Source organism: Vicugna pacos, chromosome 7, assembly GCF_048564905.1.
Source record: "Vicugna pacos chromosome 7, VicPac4, whole genome shotgun sequence".
In the NCBI taxonomy this organism is placed as follows: Eukaryota; Metazoa; Chordata; class Mammalia; order Artiodactyla; family Camelidae; genus Vicugna; species Vicugna pacos.
The window spans coordinates 39,592,678-39,620,474 of record NC_132993.1 but is presented as its reverse complement, the minus strand read 5'-3'; the positions used below and the strand labels follow the sequence as shown (position 1 = coordinate 39,620,474).

The following is a 27,797-nucleotide window of genomic DNA, read 5'->3' as shown; positions in this document are numbered from 1 at the left end:
CGGTGTGGAGAACAGGAGAAAGCGCCCCGACCACGCGGTCCTAGGGCGTGTACACAGGAGGGGCCGTGAAAGTGGCAGGAGGCGGGCAAGGAGGCTCTGTATCCAGGCATCGTCAGAGGGCACCAGAGAGTGGGAGTCACAGGTTGGTATCTGTGGAGCAGCACTACTTGGTGGAGAAATACCAAGAGGCTGTGAAGGGAGTTCTCTGCTTTCCTGGAAGTCAGGAGACTAGAAGTGAGGATGTATGACCCTGAGCACAACCCTCCACCACAGGAGCTCTTTGCTTCCCCTGAGGCTGAACAAGATGACATCTAAGATTCCTTTCGGGGCCAAAGCTACAGCAAGGTCAAAACAGCAGATAAGATTTAAGATTCCTCTTAAACTGATCACAGTGGTGTGTTGAGTTACAACCACATGCGTTACAGAAATGCAGGAGGCTGTTACCAGTTAGAAAAGCCACGTGCTGTCTTGGAGAGAACAGTCTGCATCAAGGGGTTTTCTGGAGGCGTGGAAACCTCAGGGTCTAAAGAGCAAAACAAAGCTACTTGCTGTCACTTGACCGACTGTCAGGCTCTGTCTTGGATCAGTGGGGACTTTCACAAGCAGCCGAGGGTGCTTTTTTCTGGTTTAATGTATCACTGTCAAGAATTTCTCCCACCCTCAGAGTTTTCCCATCTCTCTGCCTCCTGGGCACAGCCTGCCCCTCACAACTCCAAGGCAGAATCAAGGTCACAGTGAATCCATTCACTGCTGAGGTGTGTGGAGACAGCCGCTAGCAGAAAACAGGAAATTTATCCCCAAAATGCACATGAATACAAGATGAATGCATAAAGAAAAGTGATCAGATTGGAGGGTACAGAGCAATTCTCCCTAGAAGGAATGATTATTTCTGATTCTCTTATCATAGATTAAACTCTACCATCCCATAGTCAGTCACATACTGGGTATTATGAAAATGATACACATACACACAGACGATGTCCTCCCAGCCATCCATACACCAACCAGCTGAGTCTTGCTATTCAGAGAAGGGCCAGGGACCCGGGACACCAGCATCATCCATTATAAATGTGGAGTCTCAGGCCTGATCCCAGACCTACTGGATCATAATTTGCATTTTAGCAACATCACCAGATGATCACATTCAAGCTTGAGAAATGCTGATGGCAGAGTCCTCGGAAGTAATGCAGCAAAGCATGGGCCTACAAAGAAGGACTAACAACCAGAGAGATGGAGATGAGGAAGGAATACCAGGCCATATGCTGAAAACAGGAGCTCTACTACCAACACAATTCATTCAGAAGGTGACTTTTCAAAACCCTTTTTCCACTAAGATCAGCTGACAACACTAAGACCTCATGGTGAACTGAGAACTGAACCCACAGGCAGGAAAAGGGAAGGGGGGAGTCTCTATCTTGATTACATCCCAGCAGAATCAAATCTCAGTTCCCAAAGCTGTCAGGCTGCGCGGAGCTCTGTGGTGAATTTGCTGTCTCTTTGTGACTCACCCACAGCTGAATGAGCTTAAAGAAAAGGGAGAAGTGAGCCATGAAATATAGTAAATTACAGCTCAATCTTCCCTACCCTGGAATTCATTCAGTAGTCTTAACGAACTTACAGTCTGGAAGGCAGGGTGAAGAACGCATATGGGATTTGTTAGCAGGGAGCATTTCATGCTGCCCTGTGCATCACAGAAGCCTGATTCCCTTTGTCATTAAAGGGATAAACGTCCTTCTTCCATCAGTACTTAGGCAGGCAAAGGTAAAAAAACAAAAACCTGCTTTCTATAATTGCATTATCTACCCTGAAGCCCCAAAGAATGAAGATTGTCGAGGGCTTATAAGAGTACGAAGTGGTTCCCAAGACACAGTCAGCCCCTGGAACCTTGTGCCTTCACCCTATGCTTTGCAGGCAGGTGAAGGCCAAGGGCTCTGGGCTCTCACTGTGAAACTCCACCAGGTCCTTCTCTGTGGGCTACTTCCTTTGGTGTGACCCACAGACCTCACAGAGGTGTTCAAATGACTTGTTTCCAATTCAAGTTAGAGAAAAACCTAGAGACCTCTGGAAGGGTATTGAGTTAGTCCAAGGGAAAATAAAATATGCCTGGATTTAGTAATGCATTTAGGATGGACCTGGACATTCAGATATATCCACAAAAGGATACAGTTTATGCTCTTACACTCAGCTCTCAGCAATCACTATCAGTAATTTTCAAATTACGAATTGCCACCTATCAATGAATAATAACATCAGTTTACTGTCATAATCAAGATTTTTCTATATTAATCAAACAGAACAGAGTAGGAACTATCAGACTTAATTATTGGTAATAAAATTTATTTAGTGTGTGTGTGTGTGTGAGAGAGAGAGAGAGAGAGAGTGTGTAGGACTATGAACACACACTGAGTCACAGGTAAAATGTGTTTCTTACTGTGGGTCACAGAAAGCCACTTGCTGTCCTAGAGCACCCGGAAATCAGCCCCTTGCTGGACAGAGAGGGGAGGAATCATGGGAAGAGAACTGGAAAAACCGGTCTCCTCCATAAGCCTCTAAAAATAGATGAAGAAATCAAGTCCTCTTGTGGCCTGACAGATGGGGCTGGAGCTTCCAGATATGCCCCTCTCTCCCCTATCCCCTCCTCCAATTACAGCTCAATCAGAAGCCACATCTCATCGTAAATCTCACAAAAAGGAGGAAAAGCTGATTTGTGCCAGCACAGATTTGTGCCTCACACAGAAGTGCCAATCTGGCGTGTGGACTTCCCTTGGCGGCGAAAGAAAAGGCTGAGCAACGTGGAGATCCTTTCCCTTGGCACAGTTTTCACTAAGGTCCTCGTTCTCTACAAAGATTATTTTCCTTTTCCCCCCGCAGGTATGTTCATGGTAGCCCCCAGTCATGCTCGGCTTCAAATGCACAGGAAAACTCAACAGAGGAATTAAGATGTCCAAGTCATCCACACCAGAATGACTGTAATTAGCACTGATGATGAAGTTTAATGCAAACACCAAGTCATAACCCCAGTTTTGTCTTCATACCCCAATATCCCCAAAGTGAAACAGAGAGGCAGGCTAGCACAGGACTTCTGGCTTCAGGTCAAGAGCCAAACCAGCCTCATTTGAAACCAAGCCCTACAATTTTCTCCCTTGGGAAAGTTACATTATCTAAGACTGTTTTCTCACCCATAAAGTATGGACAACAATAGCAACTACCTCAGAGGTTATAATAAAAAGTAAATGAAACAAATGCAGAAAGCCCTTAACCCAGTGCCAGAATCATAATAACTCTCACGTATTATCATGTATTTTTATGACTTTTATTATTATTATTGCCATCACAATTATTAGCACTTGAAATAAGTTTGATTTCTCCTCAACCTAGTTTGTTTGTTTTGATATCTACAGTACTGGTATAGATTTTAAAGTATGAGAATAAGAAATGATATTTTGTTATAATTGTTTATTATAAATGATTTGCATAATGATGGGCCCCAAAACTCAACAAACACTCTAATCCTTCTCCCTTGAAATGAGTTGCCAAATGTCAGAAAATCCATGCACTTGAGAGTTTTTACCTCTGAAGACCCAGGAGCTAGAAATTCCAACAGGATGAGTCCATCTGATATGAGTGCATTAGCAGAGGGCCGGTCTCTCCCCTGACAGCCACAGACACCAGCTGCTGCTGCGGAAATGGGAAGAGCAAGCCCACATTTCAGCTACAATGCACCTGGTCAACTGTGAAATCCAACTTGAACGAAGAGAAATTTCACCTTGACTCCATTTGGTATTGAACACAAAGGGCCTTCAAAGGCAACGCCAGAGAAAATTCCACCAACAGCCAACTCAGGCAGTGGAACAAAGTTCTCTGACTGTCAGGCCAGCCTCACTGACACCTACTGTAATAGTTTTTCCAAACAAGGACTTCTCCACTCCACATAGTTTGCATCAAAAATGACTTTTCCTCCTGTAAGTGGTGTTCGGAGAACCACACATGCAAGAAACAAGGATAAAGGAGGAGGCATCTAAGCCACCTGGTCCACCACACTCACTCATTTGCCTGCTCCTGTGGGTTCATTTAGGAAACAAAAATGAGCAAAAGGGTCTTCTCCATGAAGGAGCTTATGGGATAGTTACACAAAGAAACAAGTATGACAATTGTAACCCTACAGCTATGGGTGAGACCAGGGACGTACAGAGGAGAAACAGGACTTAGAGGAAATAGTATAGCTTAGATTTTTGTATTAGTAAAGATGAAATCCTCTAAGTTTCATGTTAAGAAGTTAGAAAATTAAACCCAAAGTAAACAGAAGAAACAATTTTTTAAAAGCATAAGGAGCAATGAAATATAAAGCAATAGAAAGAACTAAAAGTTAGCTTGTAAAAAACATTAATGAAAGTAATAAACAAGTAGGAGACTGATCAAGAAATAATGAGAAAAAGCACAAATTACCAATATCACGAATGAAAGAAGGGATATCACTGCAGATTTTACAGACTTTTTTTAAGATGGTAAGCAACATTATACCCATGAATATCACCATGTAGACGAAATGGACACAGTTCTTGACAAACACAACTTGTCAAGAATGACACAGAAGAAATAGAAAATCAGAATAGCCCTACGACTATTGAGGCAGTGGTCACCCAAGTGGGGTTCCCAGAGCGGCCTCATTAGAGAGACCTGGGAACTTCCTGAAATGTAAATCCTCAGACCCCACTCCAGACCTACAGAATCAGAATTTCAGGGATGCAGTCTCAGCTAGCTGTGTTTTAACAGGCCTTCCTGGTATTCTGATATCATTTGAGAACTGCTTGAATACCATCTTCCCACAAGAAACCCAGATGGTTTCACTAATAAATTTTATCAGACATGGAAGAAGGAAATAACACTGGCCCTACAAAAACTCTTCGAGAAAACAGAACAGGAAAGAACACTTCTCATCGTTACTTTAAATCTCCACTCCCTTCTGGAAGATGTAGGAGATTCTTTTCATCTGATTCTTGTTTTGAAATGACTCCTGGTTTCCTTGGGATGAGCCATTCTGACAGACAAGTGGTCCACAGTGTCCAAGTGGCCAGACTGCATCCCTCCAAGCAGAGAAAAGTCTTTACTGTCTTCTTTCTTTCGCTTGCAGCCCTTAGGGGAGTGATCATCTACTTCTCTGCACAGTAGCTAACTAAAGCTCGTAGCTGACCAGCAAGGATACCCACAGCATAGTGGCCCTGCCCTACGCGCTGTCATACCAAACCTCACTCAAGCCAGAGCAGAGACTGGGGCTCACATAACAAAAATGATAAAAAATCAACTATCTGCTCATGTCAATCCCTCCAAACAAATACCCACTCGACCTTTCCACATCTGGCTACTTTCACTTATTCATCCTTAAGTCTCGGCTCAAGCATCCTCCCAGCAAGCCTTTTCTGAACCCCAAACTCAGTAGAGTACCCCTCTTTTATGCCTCTGCACCTCTATCAAAAATTTACATTGAAATAACCTGCCTGGGCCCCTACCTCTCTCCTATTAGCCCATTAGTTCCTTGAGGGGAGAAACCACATCTTGCTATTTTTATTTATTTTTGAACATCTCACAGTGCTTGACCATCACACAGTTGATACTCAGTAAACATGTAGTGAAATGAAGAGTCTGCTAGTGGAGTTAGACAAGCCAAAATCTACATCCATAAATAAAACATGCTTAACTTGAATTTACTCAATACTTTTGGTAGAACTCATTTTTAAAGCTAAATACCTTTAATTTACTCTTCATTCAACCCCTCGGTAATATTATTAATGCAAATTATGTGGACTGGCTTTCATTTTACAAATTTTTACTCCCTTTCTAAAAGCTCTGGTGGGCATGTTAGGTCCCTGCCCACTGACCTGCACATTGTAGGACTTCTTAGACTGTGAATACAGGGACCAAAAGAGTAGCAGGGAACCAAAGACACATAAAATGGTTGTCTAAAAAGGCTGGATTCCTTCTTTTAGGCTCTTTCTACACACCTGCACTTTATCTTCACAGCTTTGTGGATCAGCCTGAAGCAAAAGGCGGCAGCTTCTCCCGTCCCTACCGATAATTTGCTGGCACTATTCCAACTATTTCTCTGACACATGAGATCCTGAAAAATTAATCTCCTGTACAAGCAGAATAAGCCCTTGAGGGAGGTCAAGTTTTACAGAGACTCTGCACGCTCTCATTCTTAATTATGATGAACAATGGCATTCTGTTGCCATTACTTTTTATTGGGAGGGAAGGCATTATATTAACAGCTAGTATTTATTAAGCACTTACTTTATACCACACATGCACTGTGTCATTCAATCCTTATCAACAACCTTATGAGTTAGGTACTATTAGTAGCCCATACCCTGAGAATATGTATACTTAACTGGCTGAAAAATCACAAAGTTAAGGAGGGGTGGAAATGAGATTTAAATTTAGGCATCTCAGACCACAAAATCCACACTCTGAGTGCCAGTGCTCTATTGCCTTGTTTACAGACTTCCAGTATAATCCCTACAAGATCTCATACAAACCAACAGCAGAAGTAAGTCACTGATAGATCAAGGAGGGAGAACCATCCACCCAACCAATCTGAAGATCAAAAGAATCCTTTAAACATGATTCATTCTCCACACAAGAGACTAATTTAAGAAAAGTTTCTTTCTATTCAAAATAATGGTGCTAAATGAAAAGTAATTTAGCTTTACAACGGCTTCATCAGAACCTCATCTGTCAAATCCCCGAATCATGCCCCTAGAACACATTTCTCAACACAGAGAAATCAGCAGGAGGAAAAAGTAGATGTAAAGCAGATAGGTGAAAGTACGAAGTTAGTATGATCTAATGAGCATAAACCATAGTCTTAATGAATAGCTATGCTCATGGGCACCACCACCACCATCATCACCACCATCATCATCATCATCATCATGATCACTGTCACTGGTATTGTTACTATAAAGCACCTTTGTTCCCAGAGGGGAGCACTAGGACCTCTAATGCATGAGGTTTCTGTTTATCCATTAAACAGGCACTGTTTGCATTACCAAAAGGGTTCCTTTTCTATCTTTCTTGATAATGGGTCATGAGTGAGCAGTGGTAACTAGTAAATATATTACTGTTATTAACAATATCATACACTAAAATTATCACAAAATCATGACAACACTATTTGGAATTATGGGCTTGGCATACCCACAGAGGTAAGCACCTCACAGTCCACACTGCACACATCAGGTTCCTTTCATGAGCTATTTATTTGTTGTGCTAATTCTAAGAAACTCTTGATTATGATCCAAATGATAAAAACATACCTTAAAGATTAAGAAGCTGATCATAAAAGGGTCAACCCACAAGTCCTCCATTTGTATTTATATCAGAGGACGACAAAATAACAGGAGCAAGTTTATACCTTCCTGGTGAGCACTTCAATTCACAAACTCATAGCAGAGAGGAGTTTGTCCTGTGACTCCAGACAGAGTCTTGCTTTCAGAGTTATTATATTGGCTACTGGATGTGTATGAACTTCAGGGGACACTTTTGCTGTCTGGTGTACTAAGTAGGAATCCATCCCAATTTACACTGGGGCTCACTTTGCAGTTACCAGTTTCACTAAAATTACTAATGATAATTTACTTTCAAGATGGGACTCGATTTCTAGTAAATTTGTTTTGTTTTATTGCCTCCTGTGCAACAATATGCGATAATAACAAAGTATTTCTTTTAAGATCTGTGATTTTATGCTTTTTAGGTCTAACAGAATATAACAGCATGTAGAACTTTGATTTCTGATTTGTTTCAGTTTAGAGCATCATGTATTTACATAAACCAAACAATATTATCCCTTCAAGACAACTTCAAAATCTCTTTCAATGCATGATTTAACGTACCTTAAAATGTTTTCCTTATGAAATTTAAATGAATCTAAACACCTGTAAAATTATGTAAGTCAGCCACATAAACTATGAAACAGAATTCATAAATCTGCTACATAAACAATGGCTCATAGGTCAATAGTAATGTTAATAATAATGGCAAAAATAATCTTTACACTTACTAAAATCCAGGAAGTACACTTAAGGTGTTCAGTCTTTATCGCATTTAACCCTTACAACAACCCTATGAGGTAGTACCATTATTACTCCCTCTGCACAGATGAAGGAGTGAGGGTTAGTGCAAGGTTTCTCAGCCTTGGCACCACTGACACTTTGGAGCAGATACTTCTTTGTTATGGTGAGGATGTTCTGTGTATTCTAGGATATTTAGCAGCATCCTTGGCCTCTGTCTTCCAAGTGAGTGAGTATATCCCACTCCCAGATGTGACAACCAAAAATGTCTCCATACACTGCCAAATGTCCTCTGGGGGCAAAATCACCTCCACTTGAGAACCACCAGTTTAGAGAAATTAAGGAATTTGACAAAGGTCATACACTTAGGAAATAGTGGAAAAAAGATTAGCAGCCAGGCACGCTGCCTCTTAGAATGCATGCTATCAACCAATAAAATATAGTGTATTCACTCTGTGATAGTTTAAAAGACACAAATTTTCCCTCAAAAGATAACTAAATATGAAGATGAATTATGAGTGTTTTCCTGTGGAAAGCTCTTCCATGACCACATCCCAGACTGGGCCCTGATAAGATTTTTTTCCCCCTAATTAAGGCCCATGTCCCAGTGGCTGTTGACCTTGTATAGCTGGTTCTGCTACCCCACCTATTCCAACCTTCTTTCCAAAACATGGTCACCAATCACTTGGTTAAGGCTGATTCCATTCTTCAGTAAATAAGACACAGTCCTTCTCCCTAAGGCACAGGGGCTCTCTGCTTCTTACCAGCTCCCTTACATGACCCTGCTCTGTCTCAAAGTGCAAGCCCTTTGCACAGCAGCCACTGAATTGCAGCCTCTCTCTGAGGGATCCCCCGAGCCTTCAGTGACTAAGCACTTCCCACGTGACAAAGACTTGCTCCATGCTTCACAGATAGTATTTCATTCTGGGGTCCCAAGAACCCTTGGAAGCAAGTACTGTTACTTCCATTTGACCTAAAGGAAACTAAGGTTCTGGTAAGCAGGGAACCTACCCAAGGATGACACAAGATTTGTATCAGGACTCATATTTCACTCTAAGATGGGTGAGTCCAAATTCCCACTCTTGACCCAACGCTATGCCTTTCTTGTTTCATGAATGAGCAAAGACTCATGCCTCTTCCAAAGCATGTTCTCGGGTTAGGTTACTCCCTCCAGCTTGCTTAGAAATTTTCACGCAGCTCCCCTCTTCCTAAAGTTATGGGAATAAACAATACAGACTGGAGTGTGATTCCACTTGCACAGAGACAAAGGGAAAAATTCAGGCAGTGACCTCATAAACTTTGAAAAGGCATTATCATATTAAATTAGAGGATAGAAAAATACAGGACAAGTTTTCCTTGATCTGATTCTGTTTTTGTTATTTACTTTTTATGCATACAGAAGTTATATTCATGTATGATTGATTGCATCACTTCAAAGCACTTTAAGCGGTTAAGTACTAAAATAGACAATTCTGGAGGAAAAAAAAAAACCTGATGGTGGAAATGAAGGAGTTTTCCCCTTTCAATTACATTATTTAAATATAGCTTCTTTGGTTTTGTTTGTTTGTTTATTTGCTTGCTTGCTTGTTTCTTTTTGGTCTTCATTGAACTTTCCTGGGAACTCCAACTTTTGGGTTGAGGCCAAATATCAAAAATTTCAAAAGTAAAATGTCTTAATGAGAAAAGAAAAATTGGCAGAGTAGGTAAGGGAACTCCAAAAGGTGTATTTTTTCTGACCCTTTGATTTTATTCAGCTTTAAGCTGCTTCATTTGGTGGGGGGAAGGGGGGTGGTTCCATAACTATAAAAAATTATAAAACCACTGCGATGGAAAAAACCCAAGTTGTTGGCATCTCAAAGACCTGCCTTTAAATCGCAGCCCATCCATTTCTCTGCTTTGTGACGTTCCCTGAGTCAAGTTATCCTGAGTTCCTCATCTGTAAAATAGGATCACTGTGAAAATAAAATAAGATAATACATGTGAAGCACCTACCACACGGTAGACACACAATAAATTTAATCAATAGAGGGCCCTTTAAACATACCTGTGTTTTCACCAAAGTTTATATCTTGGCAATTGTCTTTTTTATGTCCTTCTCATGATTAGTTCACACGACTCAGGTGGAATTAGAAGTATCTAAATCATGGGTGACCATGACTATGGAGCCAGACCATCTTACCTGCCCAGTGACCTCTGTGCTAATCAGCAACAGTTGCTCCTCCCCAGTGGCTCAGTTAGAGGTCACAGAGTGTTTGTCATCACTGCAAATGCTGCTTCGTGGTCTGGGCTTTCATGTAGAAAAACTCAGAAATTAGAATCAGAGAATATCATCTTGGGGCCAAAAGGAACCAGGGGAATTCTCATGTTCAACCTCATCTCCTTACAGATGAGCACACTGAGATCAGAGAGGAGTAATTTCCAAAGCTAAATTAGTGACAGAATCCAAATCTGATTCTGATCTTTCATCTGCACCATTTATTCTCAACCAGAGGTGACTTTGCCCCCCACCAAAGGGACATTTTTGGTTGTCACAACTAGGGAAAGGGGGGTTGCTATCGGCATCTGTGAGTGGAGGCCAGGAATGTTACAACCATCCTACAATGCACAGGACAGCCCCAATAACAAAAACATCAAAAGTCCCAAGGTTAAGAAACTCTGATCTACACTATTGGACCCAGTGTCTCCAGACACTCCAAAAGCTGCCTCTTAAGCTGCTGCTGTTGGGTGTTGGACTTGGCCCCAGTTTGGAAGCCCTCACCAATGATGGAATCGATCGAGTCAATTCTGCCTCCTTAGTATTGAGGGCTACAGGGATTAGGAGGGATTTAGAGACTTGCCTACTCAGGCAACTTCAAGTTTAGGCTTAACTTTTGAAGCACAGTAATATGCCCAGCATGAGTGCTGCTGAAGTCTTAAAGAGGCACTTAGGTCTTATTAGGCAATTGAAGAAAATAATTCTCAAAACCATTCTGGCAAAACACCACAGAATAGCCAAATGATGCACACCACACAGTTATCAAACATTCAGAATAATGCACCACAAACAAATACATCTGACACCACATGAAACATCTCCAGGATTAATGGTTTGAATGGAAGGGAGAGAGATTGAAGCCCTGATGTAGAACAAAAAATACTCTCAGAGCTTCCACCCAAAGCTAGAGCTCCCTATTGAAAGAACTTAAACAGAAAAGCAGAATCAATGATCCAAGCAATTGCGTATTTTCGGGTTCTCACCCATGCATGCCATCTGGCTTGCTGACCTCACAGGCCTCACCCTCGTCAGTGTGAGGGCCAGATAGAGCCTGAGTGTGGGAGTATGTGGTGATCTGCAAGTATGAGTCACTTATCAATCTGAGCTTATTTACCCGCAGTTCCACCTGGTAATTCTGACGTTAGTTCTGACCCACTGTAGAAATATACAAAGGCTCCCAATCTGATTCACTCATAAATTCAACCCACAGTTAAGAAATAACAATCATGTCCAAGGCACCAGGCTTTGGGGGAGCATATTCCCTACTCAAAAAAAAAAAAAAACACACACAATGATGCCAAGAAGAATGACATGCACCCAGCCAACTCTCGTACATGGGACCACAGCAGCAGTAACTGGGGGAACAAGTTCTCTTTTAGGTGGAAAGTTCTAAGAAGGCACCACGGAAAGAAATGGCATTTGAATTGGATCTGGAAGAAAAAGTCAGATTTCAACAGGTAAAAATGAGAACATTCAAAATATTGGAAAGATTATGAATGAAAAAGGGGTGATAGAAAACACAAGGCAAATATGACAGTCAGGGGTCTCAGTAGTAGAGCATGTGTTCAGCATGCATGAGGTCCTGGGTTCAGTCCCCAGTTCCTCTGTTAAGGGGGAAACAAAATGACAGTCAGGGAGGAGTTCATCTTGACAGGAACTCAAGGTGAACAGAAGGGAATAAGAGAGACAAATCAGGAAAGTTGAGATGGAGGCAGATGTAGAAATCCTTAAAATCCCAGACAAGAACACAGTCCTTATTAGCTGAAACGAAGCCAATCAAGGTTATTGCTGGTAGTTACTGTTGTTCTTTTTTATTTTTAAAACAGAGTACAGTCAGAGACACTGAAAAAAGGAATCAGACATGGCTGTGTAGAATGGAAGTGAAGAAACCAGAGTGGTGGTGAGTTTATTCAAGACTCTAAGAGATGGATAATGAGACTGGACCAAGATCATGAGAATGAAAATTGTGAGAAGGAAAAGCCCACAACCTATTAGACACGCATTTATCACAGGTGAAAAGGGAGGAAAAAAAAAGTTAAAAGCTGAAGAAACATACACACAATAGAAGCTCATAGAAAGCAACTTAAAAGTGTTGATCTGGGTGAGTGGGGGAATGGTAGCAATTATCAGACACAACGATGGAAGAGAAAAGAAGATTGCATTGTGCCTAGATGATCTTCATGACTCAGAAAATGCCAGCTCAATGCCAAGGTCATTCCACTACAAGTGTCTAGTTCTGCTACCCAGACTCAGCGCCTAAGCTACTTACTCCATCTCGGCACCCTCTCTCCCCATGTCCAGTTCCTAACTTCTGCTACATAACCTCTCTGTGGGACCAGACCCCTGCACCTGTGCTCTCCAGACTCCTGCTGACTGAGTGAGTAACAGATGAGTCAGTGGCAGCTGCCTGATACTCTGAACTCTGACCACACTACCTGTGTGGACCCTCCATCACCTCCTTTTCTCCCCTGGCTGTGTGGTACCTAAAATCACAGTTCTTATAGGCCATTTCCCATGTTAACTGCCTTGGGCACTATCTTTTGTGGTTAAGTCTCAGTGTCCATCTGTGATCTGTGCTCTAACCAGACCACTGTGCTGCTCTCTCTGGTCTACTCTGCCTGCCACCATTCACTGTAAAGTTGCCCTGATTCTGCTGGCAATCTAGGAATGTACAAACTCTCACAGCCAATGCACATATTCTTACTACCTTGAGAATGTATTAATCATCACAAATTCATATAGGAAAATACTTTTAAAGGACTTTATCTCTTAGAAGATCCTCTTGCCCCTGACGTCACCACTAATACTTGTGCTCTAAATGTCAATACTGCTAAGTAAGTAGTAGTATACAAGACTGGTTATTCATAAGCATGCAAAGATACATGCATTGCTGTATTCTATCATCCTTTTAACTTTCCAAAGTTATTTGGCTGTCCTCTTTTACTGCAAAGGTAAGGGGACAACATCCATCGAGTGTATGTCAATGATGCCAAAAGAGCTTCAGATTCACCAATGAGTCTCAATATGTCTGCAATGGAATGGGGCACAGTTCAACAGGAGATGTACCTGCTAATATGAGAATACAACTGCTTTGAAGACAGTTTTCCCAAAGGGTGATATCCACTCACCTTCCTACCTGCCCTCACCCCCTGCCCACACATGACAATCTATCATTAACAGCAAAGGTGGGTGTTCTGCCGGTGACTCATTAAATATGCCAATTCATCAAGGCTGACATAGGCAGACTTGATTAAGGAATCATTTGTTGGATTTAATCGATTATTGGGCTCATCAAATGTGTTACTGAGCCACATAAAAATCCAAGTGAAAGATCCAAGTGAAAGAAGGCATTATACACTTGGGGGAAGAAAAAAATAACTCCTTGTTTGGCCTTGTAACAGATAGAGGCCATTCTGTTATCTACATGTGTGAGAGACCCACTTTATTAACTCCACATATTTGTACCCTAAGCTTTATTCTTCCTAAGGTCCAAAATGTTTTTGAGCCATTTGCTCCTTTGAGAAAAAGCCTAAAGAATCTGTACATTTTTTAAACAACTGAAAACATGAAGAAAACAAAAAAATTCTCAGTACTCTCATTAGACTTTCATACGCCCACACTGTAAAGCACCATGAATAATAAAAAGTACTGTAGGCCCTCTTTGTGCTCTAGTAAGAATATATGATAATGTAAGTATCCTCCCCAAAGACCTAATTGTTCCCAATGACGTTCAATATTTACATTTACTACAGCACTTACCATATTCTATTTTTTTCAGTCACACCTACAAGCCTATGTACCTCTTTACAGAGGCTATTTCATAGATGTCTTTTTATTTCCAGTATTTATTTAAATATATGGCAATAGTAAGTATTAAGTAAACTTTTGTTAAAATGGGAGATTTTTGTAACACACTATGAATGTGACTATCAATCTAAAGTGATTATTAACAAGAAGAGAGGCAACTTTAGTTAAAGTTAACTGCCCAGAAATGTCTAGATTTATAAAACAAGCAAATCACATACAATCAGAACCAAAATCTCAACTTAAATGATCTAAACAGAGCGAGGATTAATAACAAATGAATCAACAAAACCTTCATGCTGAGGGTTTCACTATCTGGTGGTCTTAAAACTTCAACTCCTAGCCATGCTGACCAAAGTATTTCCACAGTCCAGACATTTGAAAACAGGACGTTTGTGTGTGGAGGGTGTTCAGGTTTGTGGATATGAATTTATTTGCACCTCTGCCTCTAACTGTGCTGACCAGCCACAGCATTCCCCAGCACACAGAAATAAGGTATGTGTGTTTATACCCATGTGGGTGTGTGTGTGCATGTGTGTGTGTGTGTGTTGGAAGCACTTCTAACATAGACACAGCTTAAAATGTTATCTCTCAGAACAATTCTTCTTTTCAGGTGCAGCCTAGAAGTATTAGATTATTTCTAGGTGTTTGTGATTATTTTGTACAGGGTCTGGCATGCTTCCTCAAAGACGTAAACTTCTCAGGGCCAGACCTGATAGCTTGAAGCTGTAGCTGTACTGAAAACAACCTGCTGAGAATTTTATGGAGCAGCAGGTTTCCCATGTAATCCTCTCTAGCTGTCTCTAGTTTCCCACGTAATCTTCTCTAGCTGTCTAGAAGTGACCATTTCACCACTTCAGCAAACATCTTGAATGGTTGGCCCCCATGGAAAAGACCCATTCATAAAGCAAAAGGATGGTTCCCCTTAATTGTGTTGACTTAAAGCCTCATCCAATAAGGTTTTCTGTGCAGGGAGAAGCTTACCTCCTACCTACAGGTGCCCTTGCTAACTCAGTAAAGAGCACTTACAACATCACTCTTTTGGTTGAAATTCTGGTCTTGAAAGAGATGAGTACATTTCCCTTAATACAAAAGGTAAGACTCAGCAGAGTCACTATCATCAAAATATTCTTGTGGACTACTTAGATCTGCCCAGTACTTTTTAAAGAAAGGCAGCTACCTTGATTGAATTGTAGTAGGATGATGACGACTTTGAAAGCTAGTGGATTTTTTTTTCTTTAACATAGTTTTTGAAGGTAAATAAATACACAAATGAAATGAAATGAAACTTAGCAAGAAAATTTTAAACAAAGGCAGATTATTTTTGTACCATGGGCTGTCTTACCCCTAATGTCCAAGGCAAACCTACATAATCTAAAGCTTTTTAACATAACACTTGTGTCATTTGGTTGTGCTACATGAAGCTACCAGCTTTGACCATTAACTGAAACCAAATGACTATACTTAGAATTCAGCTAACCAGATGAGTCCACATTAGCATGCCTGTCCCGAACATGAAGAAGGAATCACAGCTACTCCCAGTCCAAATGAATCATCCAATAGATAAGCACACATTCAAACAGTCCAGCATCTGACGAGGGTATCAAGATGTATTTAAAAGTGTCTACCATTCAACAAATGAGGCATCCACCTACTCCAAATTTACAGGTCCCTGGAAAAGGTCTCAAGCAAGATCATTCTGAAAAAGAATAAAGGTTTGATACATGAAAAAGGCCTTAAATTCTTTAACACCCTTCCATCAAGAGCTGTAAGATGTAATCTATGTCCCCTTTTCTTGACTCTGGGTTGGTTCTGCAATACCTTGACCAGTAAGCTACAGCAGAAGTGACACTGAGCCAGCTTCAGCGTCCAGACCATAAAGAGACTAGCATCTTCCACTCCTTGTCTCTTAGAACACGTGACCTAGGAAGCCAGCTAAGAGTGCAACTACCCTGAGTCCACCATGCAGTAAGAAGCCCAAGCTCCATGGAGACATTCTGGAAGATGAAAGCCATGTGGAGAGAGAGAAAGAAACAAGGGGCACCAAAGTCCCCCACGCATGAATGAAGAATCAGTCTTGGAGGTGAACCCTCCATCCTCAGCAGCCCCAGCTGACGCCAAGTGGCTCAGATCCAAACCACTCAGCCAAGTCCTTCCGGATTCCCAATCTACAAAATTGTGAGCACAGTAAAATGCTCATTCGAAGCCATAAGTGTAGGGATTGTTTCTTACTCAATGATAGATGAGTAGACATGCATCTATTTCATATGAAAATATCTGTGTGATTAAAAATAGAAGAGCTCAAGCCAAGTGATTTGCACTTTACAAGACTTAAATAAAGCTGATACAAAACAGCATTTTTTAACATTGAAATAAAAGTGCAACAGCATTCACATCGGATATGCAAAACTATGTTTTCAAAAAAAATTGACATAGTAATCTGAAACCTGACAGGTTTGAGCAGTTCTCTTGTAAAACTCCCTCTTACCTGTCTATTTATCCCTCCTTAAAATAAAATTGAGGCAACTCTGAAACATCTCATACCCCAAGTTAACTACATGTGAAAATGATAGATTACCTTTTACTACTGAAGACCATTATGCCCTCTGATCGGAGTGATTAATTTGCCCCTTGCTCAGGTTCACGTGCAATTACTACCATGAGCCCAATGAACCTGAACAAGACAGAATCATTTAGGCATCCGAATAAGCTCACTATATTTAGAAAAGTACAGCAACCTCTAGGAAGCTTTAAAGTGTCAGTTCATTTTCTCTCAGTGATGTGTACACCTCTACATTGCATATCAATAATAACACCACTACTTTGGATTACTGACTTTATTTGGGAACCATAGGACATAGGAGCCTCTGCTACGAGATGAGGCTCACAAGAAAAGGTCAGATAAAAGTGGTCATCTGAAACAGAAATAGACTCATACACATAGAAAACAAACTTGTGGTTACCAAAGGGGAAGGTGGGAGGGGAATAAATTAGGAGTTTGGCATTAACAGATGCACACTACCACATATAAAATGAACAACAAAGACCTACTATATAGCACAGAAAACTATCTTCAATATTTTCTAATAACCTACAATGGAAAAGAATCTGAAAAGTAATACATATACGTGTATAACTAAATTGTTTTGTTGTACACCTGAAATATTGTAAATCTACTATATTTCAATTTTTTTTAAACAGTGGTTATCTGAAAGTACCATGCTTGAAACCTCTTGGAAGATTTTAATTGCAATAGTAATTTTTTATCTCAGTGTAACCTATTTAAAGCTATAACACCAAAGGCAAGCAATGAAAAGCAGACACTAGCCTTTTAGACTGAGCTGTAGGCGTCTATTGCTTGGCAAACAAAAGGTCTAAGCAACTCTGTTTCTTTGGAATGCGCTTTCCAAACTCTTCTCGGTAAAACAGAGTAATGGAAGGTGATGATAGATAATATTCTACTTTAAATTACCCTTTCCATGGTTAAGTAAAAGACTGCCCTGAAAGGAATCTGTATCTATGCTTTGAGCTCAACAGCACTTTGTCAGCGAATCAGGCAAAGGCGAATTCAAACACTATAAGTGTATTTAAAGACCCTTCTGTACTCACACCCATAAATCTTCACACACACCCTCAGCCCAGCCCCACTCTGGTCAAGGCTTTAGTAAAATCAGTAGATAACTCAGCAGTAACAAGCTTTTTAAGCTACCAGGTCCACTCTCTGTGGCAGTATATGCTCACTGCACCACACCAAATGCCTGCAATCAGTTTTTTAATTACAGCAACAGTAGCAACTCAAAGAGAAAGCAGGCAACTCACTGAGAAGGGACCAAGAGACTGTTTATTACAATGAACATCCACCACAAGCCAAACTTGCAGAGTTGTGATACAGATGATTCAACCAACCAGCTCCCCTTTCTCAGGGAGATGCTCTTACCTCTGGGACGTTTTCTTATATTTCCTCCTGTAGGAAAAGAAGCAAAACACATATCAGAAAAGAGTTTGGGGCAGGTGGTGGGTTAGAAAAAGACAGTTTCAGTGGGGATGGACGTGGAGGTGAACACTTTGTAAAAGGTTCTCTCTGCGAGGCTTGTGGGTCTCAAAGCCCCCTTCAAAGCTTTGGATTACTGTGTTGCACTGGGTGGGATGCAGAGAACCACAGTCTTAAAAGTTACACACAGCCTCCCAAGAGCTCAGTGGCTCTGCCCCGTGCTCTCCCCTTTCCGCTCTGAGTGCACTGTAACATCTTGGTTGAGATAAGACTTTAAAGACAGCAAGATCCAGGTTCAAATCTCAGCCCTTAATTCACCACGTTCCTGGGGTTGTTGAGGACTAAATGGGTAGAAGCTTGTAAAGCATTTCTTGTGTCTCACACATATTAAATGGTCAATAACTATTTACTATTTGCACTGTCATTATTGTTACTATTATCCCCATCAGCTAGACTGAATTCCTGTTAAAGATTTGCCTTTTAAAATGTCAATGTATAATCATGCATTTAAACTATAAGATCGGGCATAAGGTCTTCAGAGAAGGAAGAAGTGAGGAAAGGGACAATGAAAAAGTCTAGAGGCAAAAGTGGTGAGAGTAGTATTGGGAACTTGCCAGTGGCTCAGTTTCGGGCTCAGTCCCCTGGAAGAACACTTCCCCAAGAAGCACAAGTGGCTGGAGTTCTAATCCACCTCTGCTGCTCACAGTCCTCATTTAGCCGTGGGGGAATCTATTGGTTATAAGGCTTCTTTATCTATCAAATGGAGGTCACAGCTGCCCTGGCTATCTCACCTGGGTCAGAGTGGCATTCAAGCAGGAAATGGCCACAAAAGTTTATTTTCCCAGTATCTCAGTGTTTTCATGTTTTTGTCAGCTTTTGCAGACTCTGAAGACCCTCAAAAGAGTTTTAAAAGGCCCTTTACTGGAGGGGATTAGAGGGAAGGAAGTGCTGGGAGAAGAAAACTCGTCTCTCGGTAGCATCTCCAAGAAGAGAAACACTTCCCACTTGTCCTTAGTTCCACATCAACATTCTCATTACAGTCACTGCACCAGGGAGCCAAGCCATGGATTTGCTAACAGAGCTGTGTCATACATGTGTTTTTTTAAAAGGCACAGCTGTTTCAAATTCAGAATCCCTACAATTCATCCGAACGTCAGCTCCCCAAAGGCAGATTGTCTGTCTGGCCCCCCGCTGTATCCCAGTGCTTACAACAGTGTTTTGCACTCCCTCCAAAAGCTGTGATGGATGCGCTCTGACCACCCAGGACCCCCTCAGCAGTGACGGCTCACACACACTCTCCAGGCGGTAAAAATGGCAGAGGTTTCATTTACAGGCACAGAACACAGTGAGCTATAGGTGTGACCCACACGCTTGGCCCTCATTAGAACTGCTATCTAATAAACTGGGCTAAGGAGTCTCTAGCAAACCTGGGAAGTAACCCAGTCTGAGTGTGCAAGGACCAAAGGCAAGGGGGCAGTTGAGCCAGACTGATGCCCCTGGTTCCCACCCAGAAATCCAACTAGTCCTGTCCATAAAGGGTATCTTCAGAGGCCGTAAGAAGACAACCTTTGCTATTGGCTTCTACAGAATTCTTCCAGCATTTGCCAAGTGCCACACAAAGACACAGCTAGGAGTGCCAAGAGCACCAAAATGAACAAAAATAAGAATAGCTTCCATTTTTAGCACCTACTAGTAACAAGCACTTAACATACATCACTAATCCTCATAATAACTGCTAAGATCCACTCTCCGAAGGAATGTGAATTCTGGCAGTGTGAATTCTGAAAAAGGAAATTAAGACATGTTACCAAAAGTGTTATTACAACAACCAACATAGCAGTGAGGGGTGGTGGGTGGGGGCCTCAGGAAGCTTTGCTGAAAGGAGTAGTCTTGATTGATGGGTGGGAGTCCAACTTGAAGAAATATGCAAGTATGTGGCAAGCAGGTAAGGAGGGCATGACTAGTGACCTCAAACCAGCCCATCCCAGCCAGATGTAGAGGGAAACAGCAGATTCTAAGTCAAAAAAGTGTTGAGAACAAAACCAGTCAAGAAAAGTAATAACACTTACACTTATTTTTCTTAAAAAGATGACACCTGAGAGAACAGGTCACCTCTGCATTGCCTTGTGGAGAGACAACAGGGCTCTGGAATGTGACAGACCTGGTTCAAAACCCAAGTTCACCCTCTCTGGTTGTGAGACTCAGGAACGCTCTAGGCTAAATCAAGCCTTAGCTTCCACATCTATAAAATGGGAGCGATGATTTCAGAGAACATAATGTACTGAATTTGCCAGGTGCCAGGCATGTCATGTAAGGGGCATCCAAAAAGGTTTAGGTCCCTTTGCCCATTTTGAGGTTCTTGAGTGCTGGTTTCTTGTCACATGAATCTCCATATCTACCCCTAGGGCTTGCACAGTGACTGGCACATGGTTGGCACACAACAAACGTCTGTTGACAAAATAAATAAACCATTTGTAGCTGCCACCCACACCTATCAAAATATGGGTTCTGCATTTGGTAAACCCAAAGAGAGACCAAAAATCTGATTTTCAGTCCAACTCAGCTTCCCAACACTCACTCCCCATCTTCATAGATGCATTCCTGACTTCACAAGTTCTGAAGTTCTTCCTTCCCATCTTGTTCCATTTAGACAAAGAGGCCCCACATTAAGAGATCCAATCCAAATAGTGTCATCTTACACTGGAGTTAGAAAGTCAGCACTTCAAGCACAAGAGAATATGCAGATTCATGGAAATGACTCTACTCAAGAACCTACTCACAGATCATCTTGACCAGGCAAGATGGTGAGACCTGACTGAGTCCTACTCATTCTTCTGCTCTCAACTGAGACATCACTTCATCTTGAAAACCCTAAAGGGCCTCCCGAACTGGATCATGCCCCTTTTGTGTGTTCCATGGTGGCCAGAGCTCACCCCTATCGTTGCACTTATCACTCTAAATGGTACTGTTACACTGATGGCAAGATCGATGGCTTGTCCACTATCTTCTAGTGTTTCACCCTTGTCTAACATGGTGCCTGACAAATGACAGCAGTGCAAGGTATTGTTGTTGAATGAATGAGTGAATTTATCAAGACACTGATCAAAATGCTTTCTTTCTACTCCTTTTTTTTTTTTTCTGTTTAGCAATGATTTACTCTAAGCAGTGAGGAAATCTACCACAGTCACGGTTTTCTACATTCAGGAGGAATGCGATGAGAGAAGGCTGGGGGGCTCACAGTTGCTGAGCATCTCCTCCATTTCAATATCCATTACATAAATTAACTCGCTTTGACCTCCTACAGACCCTACGAGGTTTATCTTATTTTATACTTGTTGGAAATGAGGCTCAGAGAGGTTAAGTAACTTGACTAAGGATACAGAACCCTTAAGTGCTTGAGACAGAAAGCAAACTCTGAAGCCTTCAAAGAAAATGGAAGAAATTAGTCAAAGAAGTCAAAGGATGCCTGAAGGAAACTTAGACACTAGACAAAAACAAACAAAACCAACAATAAAACATACTGGATTCTTCCCATCCAAATGCAGGAAATGAGCTGGAAAAGAACCTAGTTTATTTCTGGCCTTTTGTTTTTAAGAACTTCAACAGACTTTACCCCTGATTCATAACCTGAAAGACAAAGGGAATGTTTTTAAATGTTCTGTTTTGGTTTCTCAAACTTACTTTAAATTTCCAATTTTTTGAGACTTGAAACAGTGCATCACAAACATCAAGACTCATGTAGCTAGACTGAGCTAACTCAGAACATAGAGAATGACCAGTAGCTGCTGTGATCTGGGATCTGGGCAGCGGAGGAGGCAGGGAGAGCACTGCTACACACCCAGGCAGAAGGTAGGCCATCTTCATGAGGCCAGGCTAAGGAAACTACAGCCATAAAGGTCTAGAGCACTTTTTGAACTCTGTTCCTTGGAATGTGTTCCACCCTTCACTCACTCACACACACACATACATACATAGATGGCACTGTCTGTTTTAAAGAGACTCTTCAATATAACGCTTAGAGCAATCTGTAATGAAAAAGAATATGAAAAGGAATATACGTGTGAATATGCATGCTGTACACCAGAAATTGACACAACATTGTAAACTGACCATACTTCAATTTTTTTTATGGAAAAAGAAAAAACAATATAACACTTAGGATCACTTGCCTAAGCTAAATCCCTTCTCCGACTTACTGTGCCAATAAGCTGTGTGACCTTTGGCAACTAACATCACTTTCCCAACCACTAGTCTCCTTGTTTGTAAAATTTGCGTAACAATAATACACGCTTCTCAGGCTGATGTGACAGCTAAATGTAATAATGAATGTAAAGCATTTAGCACAGTGCTAGCCATCTAGTTAATGTTCAAGAACAAGTCAGCTACTATATTTATAACAATAGTATTGCATAAATAATAATGGTATTATAATTCCATAGGTTTCCAAATTTTGTTTGGAAAAAAGGTCTTCCATTGATTAAAAATTTAAAAAAAAATGTTGAAGATTGCTTTCTAAAATAGAAAAATTGAATACTCCAATTCTCCTCATCTTAGAACACCTGAACCACAAAGAAAGCAAGTGCTAATCTCAGCCCTACTAAGAGAAGGAGGAGCTGCAACCCTGCCCAGCTCTCCCTGAAGCCCCAGGCCCAAGGGAGCCTGCAGGCTGTACACTCGGACACCCACCCAGCAGTGGTCCCAGTTAGCCGAGCAGACCCACACACCTCCCTCTAACATCAAAGCTGGGCCATTGCTCAGAAAGCAGAGGAAAGAAAAGAAAACTGGATGTTTAGGAACTGGACACCATAATAATCCTTAGAACTATCTAAAATTATCTTTTAACAAAAATCCTTTTTGGATGGGCCTAGCAATGATCATACTAAGTGAAGAAAGTCAGACAGAGAAAGACAAATATTATACATCACATGTGAAATCTAAAAAAATGATACAAATGAATTTATTTACAAAACTGAAATGGACTCAGACATAGAAAACAAACTTATGGTTATCAAAGGGGAAAGAAAGAGGGTGGGAGGGATTAAATTTGGAATTTGGGATTAACAGATACACACTACTATATACAAAATAGATAAATAAGGACCTACTATATAGCACAGAGAACTATATTTAATATTTCTAAGAACCTATAATGGAAAAGAATCTGAAAAGAATATAGATGGGTAGGTAGATATGTATAACTGAATCACTTTGCTACAATAAAGTAAAACTAACTAAAACTAATATAACATTGCAACCTAAAACTAACATAACCTAAAACTAACATAACATTGTAAATCAACTATACTTCAATTAAAAAAAAATTTAAATCCCCTTTAGCCATAATTCCCTAAAAACTTTAAGCCCAGGGAGCTCACACAGAATCCCTAAGCAACCTCCAGAAGCTGTAACTCACTCATTCTGACAAATGGCTACTGAGACAAAAGCATCATCAAAGAGCACTGACCTCCAATATTTATAAAGGTTCCCCAAAGCTCTCCATGGCTGTGTCATCTAGGTCCTGAACTTCCAGACTCTGAGCTTCATTTTACCTCCCTTGTCCCCAGTCAGGGAGAGAAGGGATGAAACTAAGCAAGCATAAGGGATAATTCGGTCCACAGTAAACTCTGACCTAAGGGTAGAGTAGAGACAGAAAGGAAATAGCAAGAAATTGTGGTGGGAACAAGGATGCTTTTAAAGATCTTTGTTCACTTTTGATGGCTAGGAGTTCCCAAAGTACTGGGCAAACCCACAATTACATGTATATTTCACATACTCCAAAGTCAAACAGATGACTTGGGACTCATTCCTGATGGCCTAAATAAGTGAGATTCAATTAAGCACTGAGGTTAAATCATGAAGCTCCTGGACATCTTTCACTTTTCCAAAGTGATCGTCTTTGAGTAAGAGCCATATTGGTTACTACAATCATGAGGTTTATAAATAGGCTTAATATTCAAACAAGCTGGCTTAGAAAAACCAAAACTTGTGCTCAGTTTCTAAGTTGACAGCAGATACCTCCCAGTTGAGCACAAGAAGGTCATCTGGTCTGGGAAGTTGAATATACAACTCCACACTCAGTGAGAATTCCAATTCTGCCTGCAGTGTCCTCCCCAAGGTTTCTGGGCAATAATGACTCACTCTGCTCCGGATGCCATCAGATCTCATCTCCAACCTTCCTTACTGAGGTCACCACCGCTGCTGATGCACAGACAGCTTTGGAAATTTTGGTTCTCAGCCCTGAGTTCCCTGAAGGGAGAGGAGACTGGGGGACAGGCTCAGAAAAACAAAGAGCACAGCAAGACTCAAGGAGTCAAGTACATGTTCTCACGAGTTCAGATCACATGCAGCTCACTCATGGGAAGTGGACTGACATAAAATGCCACAAATACCCATGAAGTGAGTGAGGATCTGAATGATCATCTGATCCTTGGGTTTTGTTTTTCACTGGCATATGGGGTACAGACTGAACAGAACTGGATACCTCTAGAAACTTCTAAGGAATCTGTCTAAATCATTCGCATGAGCTACTTTAGATGCCGCTGAGAATGGAAAGTCCTTTTGCATTTCTTCTCATTCCTGTCAGTGATTTCATTACCATGATCCCCATGTTAAAACCTAGATTTGCAAAGCTATGTGTATTGACTGCTTGATGGCCTTTCCCATATTTTTAACAAGTAGATGCCAATCAGAAAATAGATACAAATTGTGGTCTCCCGGCACCTTCCAGCAGACAATTTGGGGAATGGGTTGGAGGGAGGAGATATTAGAGAGTAAGTGAGAGACTCTTTTTTTATGAGCTCAAATATTTCTTAATGGAGGAGCTATAGAATGAAAATCCATGTGGGCAATGATTCTATTTTCCTGCTTGGCCAGAGAGCCAAGGCAAGACAAAAAGTGAAAAATAATGAAATGACATAAACTCACTTTCACCTGGAATAACCCCCAAATTAGGAAAGAGTTGTTTTTGCTTAAATTTTCTAGAGAATCTTTCTCCCAGGTTTTCTATTGGGGAAAACTGTCCTACAGACTCATACCCTTTCATTTAGGCCTCTTAGAAAAGGAAACTCATATTTGGGGACAGCAACTCCCAAAGTACAAAATTCCAAATACGTTTAACCAAAAGTGATGGGATCCAATTCAAATGAAGGAAGCCTTCAGTAGTGTGGGCTGAGGTTGAGGAGGGTTAAATCAGAAGAATGAGAGAATGCTAATCTGAAACAGAGCTGTCAATAAGATGATCAATGTTTAACTCACTCCTGGAAGCAAATGAGTTTCTATCCAGTGCCGGCTGGGCAGTGGAAAGAAGAGAATTCTCTGAGAAGGTTTAATCCAAACTAAACAACCCCACCTGGACTGGCACCAACTCACACACAGCCAGCCCACCCTGTGCCCAATGCGCCCACATTCCCACAGGCCTGGTCTTTACTGTCCCCCTCCCCAGCTCCCTCATCTGCCAGCAGATAGCTGGCTGAACACAAAAATCCAAATCTCTTGTTCATGCCTGCTTCTCTCCTGGGCCTAGGTTAAAAATTCTAGCACTCAGATTGCTGTCTAATAGGCCTCCAAATGGGACCCCTCCCCAAAGAAAGCTGAACCCTTCCTCTGAAAAGCAAGATTTTTTAAGCAGACCAAGCACTATTTCCCTGTAGCTAAAAATCTATTGCTTAAAGCTGGACAGTTAGCTAATCAGTGGCACCAATGAAAAAATATGGAAAGGTTGTTTGAAAAAGAAAATAGAAAGTAAATGCCACGCTTGTAGGAACTCACGTAGTATATTTTGGCATAAATGATTTATCCCTCTATTCACATATTCACAACCACTTGCAGTGTTATAAGTACAGTAAAACTGTGTGGGTGGGAATGAAAGAGATTTTTATGACCTCTTTCCTGGGAGCCTGGCTCCTGTTTAGATACACTTCAATGAGAAAGGCTGAAAATGAAAATATTTCTTAATATCTGTGACGACACTGCCAAGTGGATATAAATCCAAAGGGTTGAGACAAAAATCTCACTCTTCACAGATATATCCCTGAAATTAGGGAGGGGTAGGTTTTTTAATTGTATTATCCAGAGAGATGCTTCCATTCTCTACTTTGTTCTTCCCATGTAGATTTAGCCAGAACAAAAACTGTTATTTTCTGCCAAGTTTAACTTCAGGGACCAGTCTAATGTTTTTTAAGCCTTTCCTGTCTACTCCCGTGGTATTCCTCCCTTCTCTTCTCTCTTACACTTTTCCTCCCAACTCGAGATCAAAAACTACTCTAGGGGGAGGGTATAGTTCAAGTAGTAGAGCGGCATGCTTAGCATGCACAAGGTCCTGGGTTTAATCCCCAGTACCTCCTCGAAAAACTAAGTAAGCAAGTAAACCTAATTACCCCCCCAAAAAAAACAAACAACAAACAAATAAAACGCTGTTTCCTTTAAAAAACAAACAAACAGAAAACCTACTCTTGGCAGAAAGTAGTCATTGGCCATTTACAATTCCAGGTGAATGTAAGTCAATACAACAGCTCCTTGAAAGCAGAAGCCCTTCTTATTTCCTTTAAAATCTTCTCTCACGATAGAATCCTCTATGGAAGGCTCTTCTCTGGACATAGACTCTGTAAATTTCAACAATTTAAGTATGGCAAAAATGAGGCCAATATCCAAAATATAGGGTGAAAAAGCCCACACAACTGGCAAATGCATTCCTAGGGACCATTTTGAGCTCTACTGTCAACTGAACCAGCTGAGCATTCAAACCAAATTCTCCTCGGTTACAGTTACCTTCACTGAAACTACCCAAGACTCCCAGAAATGGGTGTTTTGAACGACTGTTTCTTTTTTTCACCATGAGTAAGAATGGCGGTTCTAAACATTTCTGAGGTTGATTTGCAATAATTCATCCTTATATTTCACAAAAGAGCTACACAGGATCCTATTCACGTAAGTGTTTATAGTTCCTCGTAGTTAGCGGACAAGGTTCCCAAGAAACAACTTAGAGTAGTACACTAAATAAAAAAAATATTTTGGAGGGGGGAATTTAAAGGTATTATAAGACCCCTTAGAGTCATCCTCAGACAAGAGTCTGAGAGGTAGAGAAAACAAGGGGTGATACATTGGTCTGAGTTTGAACTACTCCTATAACACACCTGGAAGTAGCTTTTTTTTAACATTTTTTTATTGAGTTATAGTTATTTTACAATGTTGTGTCTTTTTTGTTTTTTGTTATTAAACATTTTTTTATTGAGTTACGGAAGTAGCTATTAAAGGCTAATCTTTCACTAGCAGACTTACTCAGTGTCTCTAGAGTATAGGGCAAGTCTTGGTTATTTAAGCATTTTGATTGTTTGAAATCTGGATAAACAGAATCTAATGTTCTTTAGATGTGCAATAGTGACTTTCAGTCAAAATACTCAAGGCATCCTCATGTTGACTGTCACTCTTCTAGTGGCCTCAAGGGAAAGGAAAGCCTATTTTGGCAGAATATTGAATATTGGGTTCCCGCAATAGGCCCTTGGAGGAGAGTGAAAAAGAAGGGAGGACCATATTTGGAAGGCTTTAAAGAGCAGGAAAAAGGCCATGAATGAAGCAGAGGTGGTGTGGAGGGTGAGCACGACAGGAGGACCTGGGGGCTGCCCCAAGAAACAGAGGCCCAGTGTGTGCATCGTGGGACACCTCCGGAGCAGCAGCCCAAGGCTGC

General features: G+C 41.1%; 1 protein-coding gene across 12 annotated transcripts in view; it reads right to left on the bottom strand.

The window, feature by feature from the left end:
• PDE1C (phosphodiesterase 1C) overlaps window positions 1–27,797 on the bottom strand; it is a 482,123-nt gene that overhangs the window by 231,863 nt on the left and 222,463 nt on the right. For 3 of the 12 annotated variants that reach the window (XM_072964714.1, XM_072964713.1, XM_006201872.4), the window contains one exon: window positions 18,062–18,088. The exons of the other annotated variants lie outside the window; for them this stretch is intronic. In XM_072964714.1, the coding sequence (XP_072820815.1) occupies window positions 18,062–18,088 (27 nt within the window). The remainder of the gene's footprint in view (window positions 1–18,061; window positions 18,089–27,797) is intronic. 12 annotated transcript variants of the gene reach the window in all.